Below are 6,904 nucleotides of genomic sequence, written 5' to 3' on the forward strand. Positions count from 1 at the left end.
AGTTCACAAGTTTCTCGCCTTTTGCACATCATCGGGAATAGCCAGCGCTACATAGCTGTCATTTTTGTTTGCTCCGGGACAGAAATGTAGGCTACCCGATCCCAAGGCGAAGACCAGGGCAAACATGACCACATCTATACTTTCGTGTCGCAAAGTTAAGTAGACAATCTATGCAAACTTTATACAGATTCTTGACGTGATAATTCGTATTCCACGTCTTGTTTAAAACATCTACGCCATTGTGCGCTGCAAAGTAATTAGCTAATACATTGCTCGCATTGTGCCTGATTAAAATATCCCGGGTCGGGAGCAAGGGTCTGTCGTTTTCTAACACAGGCTACTTGATATTTACGGACAGACAGCGTGTATAAATTACAAGCAAATATCTTTTAGGACAAACAAACATGAAACCATTCCACCAACTTCGAAGTGGACGTAGACAGCACATCGACGGCATGAAACACTTTCACGAAGTCATAAATTTCAAATTAACGAACGTCAGCTCGGATCGGCAACTGTGCTAACTAGCTAGAATGATGGCACTTCTTATAACATTGTAATCCCTATATCATATGCTGTACGATCCTCCCTGAAGTCATACGGATTATTTGGATGTTAGGTGGTTAGATATCGACTCATAAGTAGCGATAAGCAGGCTACATTTTGGAGAGTGGGGATGATCATGCAACCAGGCAAATTCTCAGATAGCAACAACAGCTAGATGCGTCATTTTCAGTGCATTGTGCCTGTACCTCGACGGATGACTTCGCCTGACAATGCATTAAACATGGATCATGAAAAATTAGTAATTTGACAAATTACTTACGCTTTTAGTGGATTCTGAATGACAGCCGCCATTTTGCTACAATGTAACGCAAGATCAGCGTCTAACAGTTCTGGGGGAAACCTACGAGGCAACAGCCAATCAGGGAACGGGTTGAAATCTCTGGCCAATGAGAGGTCAGCGTTGGCAAGGCAGGCGTGGCTTAAGAGGTAAACTGTCAAAAGCATTTTTAAAGGGTTTTCTCCTTGTACAGTATTCAGCACAATGCCGGCAGGCCACCACCTGACAACAATTTCTTCATTTGCAGGAAGTTTCGAGTACCTATTTCGGATAGTCGATTTCAATGGGACTCAAGATTTGGAAGATTTGTCGCAATTTAGGCATCTCCATACTCTCATCTCATCTGTCATTAAATCTGTTGACTCAACCTGGTTATGTATGATAAATGATGTCTTAAAAGTCACTAGTATCAAAGCCACTTTATTGTTCCATGACGTACCGATGACTGATTGCCTCCTTGGCACTAGGGCTTTCAGTTCAACAGTGAGAGAAGATATCTGTTGGGAGTTATTTTACGAATTTCTGTTACATCATGATTATAGATGGCCCCCTTCAGTTTTGGATATATATATATATATTAAAAAAAACATCACACACACATTTCTCCTTTCTTTCCCTTTAATCTGCATATAATGACACAGATAACACACATTTGAATTCAAAAGACACCCGGCTGTTGCTCTTGGGTCAGTGCATAGTAACTGTAGCTGTGGCACGGAACCGTGTTCTCACCCCGAGAGCAGTTGCCTTGGGAACGGCTCCGGTCCCGCTCCGAGTGGAGTCTGAGTCTGAGACAGAAACTGATCGTGAAGCTCCGAGGAAAACCCTCCACGGCACCGTCCTTGGTGAAATCGGTACAAACGTGACGCAAGACCGACTCAGGTCACCCAGAGTAAAGATATGCAGCATAACACAACAATAGTTTGAAAATATTTTTTTTTTATGGCACTAAAACCATCGCCAGCTTCTCCATCAAATCATTTGTCTGTTTCATTCTTTTGATAGAGAAGTACCACAAACACTCATAAACAAGTTGTTGAAGAATCAGTGCAAATGTCAAATCAACATGGCAGACAAGTGAGAGAATTACAGTACATCAGACAAACATGTCTTCCCCCAACATATGCTTATTTCCATGCATCCTAGTGCAACCGATACAGGGGATTAAAACCCTGGAACTAATCTGGCCCTGTTCTAGTCCTGCTCTGGCCTACTTGTAGTCCTGTTCTAGTCCTGCTCTGGCCCTCTTCTGGCCCTCTTGTAGTCCGGTTCTAGTCCTGTTCTAGTCCTGCTCTGGCCCTCTTCTGGCCCTCTTGTAGTCCGGTTCTAGTCCTGTTCTAGTCCTGCCCTGGCCCTCTTGTAGTCTGGTTCTAATCCTGCCCTGGCCCTCTTGTAGTCTGGTTCTAATCCTGTTCTAGTCCTGCCCTGGCCCTCTTGTAGTCCGGTTCTAGTCCTGTTCTGGCCCTCTTCTAGTCCGGTTCTAGTCCTGCTCTGGCCCTCTTGTAGTCCGGTTCTATACTTGTTCTAGTCCTGTTCTAGCCTGGTTCTAGTCCTGTTGTGGAGCTGGTTCATCTGCTGTGTGTGGGGTAAAGCAGCAGACCAGCAGCACAGGCTGAGGTATAGAGAGAACCGAGCGGCTGGTGTGAAATACAGGAAACACATCACACTGAACACAGGGGAAGACATACTGTACATTCAAGGCAAACAGCTGCTCTCACACACTGGGTAAAGGCAACAGATTTGTAGTGTTTGAATATATGTGTGTGTATGTACTGTGTGTGTACGTTGTGTGTGTGTGTGTGTGTGTGTGTGCACTGTGTATGTGTGTGCATGTACTGTGTGTGTGTGTGTGTGTGTGTGATGGGGAGTGCCTTTCGAGATTGTAGTTTCTGACTACACTAACGTTACATAATTCGTTAACACACATACACTACTGACTATCTGGCCTTTCTCAAATCATTTCAGTCTTCCTACACATAACTCTACTGACAATCTCAGGGTTGTGTACCCATGCTGTGAATAGATTCCATCCTTTAAAAGCTCACTGATACAAAAATAAATGTCATTTGACTGGCGCAACACTGTGACAGGGGAACAGAGTAGTGAACCTTAGGGTCGACCCATCCCGCCCTCATAGGTGTCTGTGGTCTTTCTCCACTATGCAGGATTGCAAAAGTTCAGAACAGAGATCAATAAATCAATGAAAAAAAAAAACAACAACAGCTAGCTTAATCTTTCCCCAATCTGAGTGAAGGTGAGGAATTTAATTGGTGAATAGCTTGACCTTGACTCGAATGAATAGTGACTAGTTGTTCTTTTAGTTTTCACTAAAGGGGTGCAGTCTAAAATGGAGCCTGAATGTAAATGTTGCAGGCCAGTGCTTAATGAAAGCCTCTTCCTCGTGATCTAGGTGTGCTGTGAAAGCCCAAGCGCTGTTGAAGAGGAAGGGTGGACACCGCTTCAGGCAACTCAAGTGGCTACTTTCACAAAAAAACAACACCAACAAACATACGATATCCCCATGTCAAAAGATACAGCATGTTGATCAGCCCACACACAAGCTAGCTAACAATAGCTCACTCTTAGAGCTCAACGCAACAATTTACCGCTGACCAATCAGGTCTCAGGTAGGTGGGGCTGACCAATCGCGTCTTAAGTGGGTGGGGCTTTTTTCCCTTTTCTGTGACAAGATGTGAACTTAAACAAAGCCAAAAATAATGAAAAAAAACACATACATCAGCATGTTACTGCTTAAAACACAATCAGAGATTACTATATTTAAATGATGACCACACATAATCCAGTACAATGAATATCTAGGTTACTGAGCTAGCTGCCAGCTCCTGTGGCCAGCATGGAACAGCTGTTGGGCTCTGTTGTGACAAAACAGCCATTCCCCCCTCTCTCTCGCTCTCTCTCTCTCTCCCTCGTTCTCTCTCTCTCTCTCTCGCTTTCTCCCTCTTTCTCTCTCTCACTCTGTCTCTCTCTCATGCTATGCTTACACATCACCTTTCTGTTTGATCAAATAACACCTGATGATGAGAACACATGACACGAGGAGTAGTAAACAAACAAACAAACAAACAAACAAACAAAAACAAACAAACAAACAATGATCCCTGATTCCCCCTGCTTGATTAGTGGCTTCACGTCCCACATCAGACCACTCAGCGGTGTGGTGTGTAGCTTTCTACGATAAAACCAGAGATAACACACAGTTCTAAAAATAATGCAATCATTTACTGGAGGAAAGGTTAAGGGGGTGGGGGTGGGGCCGGGATGGGGGCGGGGCCAAACTCCTGGCCAGTCCTAGCACTCTTCTGATTGGCTGCTGAACACCTACAGCACACCATCTTACTCTTCTCAGCATCACACTCCGCTTCAACTGAACTCTAAAGGTATGGGTGCAAGACTTTTGCAGTTGGGGGCAGTTTCTGTTTATTTTGTCTCTTGTGATACACACACATGCATACCATCTAACACACACACACACACACACACACACACACACACACACACACACACACACACACACACACACACACACACACACACACACACACAAACGTGCACGCAAGCACGCGCGCACGTACGCGCACACACACACACACACACACACACACGTATGTGTTAAGGGAGAGGCAGAGGGATTCTGTGAGGGGGGGGGGGGGGGGGGAATTAACTACAGACTAAGTAGTTCTAGCGTAAGTCCAGCCCTGCTAAAGGTCAAACCCTAGAGGAGGGGGGTCAGAGGTCGCCAGGCCTCTGGTTGCAGGGGGTGCACACCCGGACGGGGTGGTCCCAGCCGCGCGAGGGCACGGGGCGACGCGTGGGCGAGCACTCGTCACACACACCCTGGCCACAGGCGCGGCAGTGGTGCTTGGACAGCTTGGCGCTGAAGAGGCGCAGGCAGCCGCCGTGGCACGAGTGGATGTCCTGGTCGGGCACCCAGTAGGCCGGGCGCGCCGCATCCTTCACCAGGCCTGGGGAGAGGGGAGAGGGGGGGGGCAGAGGAGACGACATTACCAGACCATTACACAGATTATAGTTTCTGACTACACTAACGTTACATAATTCGTTAACACACATACACTACTGACTATCAGGATGGAACCATAACACAGATCTACACGAGTCAGGATGGAACCATTAGACAGATCTACACGAGTAAAGATTGAACCGATTGAACCGATCTAGATCCAGGCCTGGGGAGAGGGGGACAGGGGGGGGGGGGGGAGGCAGTTGAGACATTTACATTTACATTTATTCATTTAGCAGACACTTTTATCCAAAGCGACTTACAAGGATGTACACACATTTTTTTACATTTACACTGATAGCACACTGCACATCAGGAGCAATTAGGGGTTCAGCGTCTTGCTCAAGGTACCACTGTCGCCCCATGGTCCTACGAGATTACCAGACCATTACACCAGACCATTACACAGATCTACATGAGTCAGGATGGAACCATTACACAGATCTACACGAGTCAGGATGGAACCATTACACAGATCTACACGAGTAAGGATGGAACCATTATTCAGATCTACACGAGTAAGGATGGAACCATTACACAGATCTACACAAACCAGGATGGAACCATTACACAGATCTACACGAGTAAGGATGGAACCATTACACAGATCTACACAAACCAGGATGGAACCATTACACAGATATATACGAGACAGGATAGAACCATTACACAGATATATACGAGACAGGATAGAACCATTACACAGATCTACACACATTAGGATGGAACCATTACACAGATCTATACAATTTAGAATGGTGACCTCTACCTAGACCTAGAAATAACCGAATGGCAACATTACCATTTAACAGATCAAAAACAGCCAGAATGCTCCCTGTCCACATGTATAGATATATAAATGTTTAACATTCCAAGAGTCAGGACGCCAGTTTAATTAACCCTATGAAAGGTTAATATGGAACGTGTGCACTAAGCTCTAGCCCTCAGAGCGATCTCTCTGCCTACTGACACATCTGGTTAGAACACCCGTTCAAGCGAGGTGCTAGTTCACAGGAACGAATCCTATTAGATGGCTTTTACATTACATTACTTTTCGTCACTTAGTAGACGCTTTTATCCAAAGTGACTTACAAGGATGTATACAATTTTTTTTTACATTTTAAACTGATGGCACACTGCACATCAGGAGCAATTAGGGGTTCAGTCATGGGCGTAACAATTCGTATGGACGCTATGGACGTGTCCATACCAATATTTGGATACGTTTAAAATGTCCATACCAATTTTGAATGGGTAATTGCACGGCATTCGGGAAATAAATGGTTCATTTTACCCTCATGTGTGTATGCGTAGTGTACCTTCTATCAAAGACGGCTTGTCATTGGTGGGGACAGCCTTGCTATCTGTGATTGGCTCATCTTCCTGCACTAGTTAGCGTTAGTTATCGTTGCTAGGTTGGTAGTAAAGCACGGTGACAGCAGGATAATGTCTGCTTCGGGCAGGATAATGTCTGCTTCGGGCAGGAAAAGGAAACTGACGGACATAAGAGGCTATTTCACCAAATCAACAGTAAGTTTATCACAGAACAGTCTTTTAAAAACCTGTTCGGTCACGTCCCCCTTCAGTGAAATGTCGCTTCACACACTGTGGAGGCGACCGTCCGAGCTGCTAAAATGACATCTAAGTTTTGTTTAATTTATGCTGTCTAAGTGGCTGTAAATGTCGTGGCTTCCACGGATTGATGTAGAAATGCACAACGAACTGATTGCACTCGTTTAAACCTTATTACTATCCACCCCAGAATTGGTTAAAATGCTGGAAATTGCATCTAAAAAATGCAAAATTTTCTGGGGGAGGACCCCCAGACCCCCCATCTAAACGCCATCAACCTACGTGCTCATTATGTCCCCACCAATGTCAACACCATTGTTACGCCCTTGGGTTCAGTGTCTTGCTCAAGGACGCTGCGACAGGGAATCGAACTAGCAACCTTCTGATTACTGAACGACTTCTCTACCTCCTGTACCACAGATCTCTGGGTGAAAAGATGGTACACTTCC

General features: G+C 45.3%; 1 protein-coding gene across 1 annotated transcript in view; it reads right to left on the bottom strand.

Annotated features, from left to right (window-relative positions):
- Nucleotides 1-1,496: 1,496 nt before the first annotated feature.
- Nucleotides 1,497-6,904, bottom strand: part of LOC308374255 (zinc finger FYVE domain-containing protein 1-like) — a 21,792-nt gene continuing 16,384 nt past the window's right edge. The window contains exon 12 of the mRNA XM_080849993.1: nucleotides 1,497-4,827. Coding sequence (XP_080706119.1) covers nucleotides 4,592-4,827 — 236 coding nt within the window. The 3' untranslated portion in view covers nucleotides 1,497-4,591. The remainder of the gene's footprint in view (nucleotides 4,828-6,904) is intronic.

Source organism: Sprattus sprattus, assembly GCF_963457725.1.
Source record: "Sprattus sprattus genome assembly, chromosome: 13".
NCBI lineage: Eukaryota > Metazoa > Chordata > Actinopteri > Clupeiformes > Clupeidae > Sprattus > Sprattus sprattus.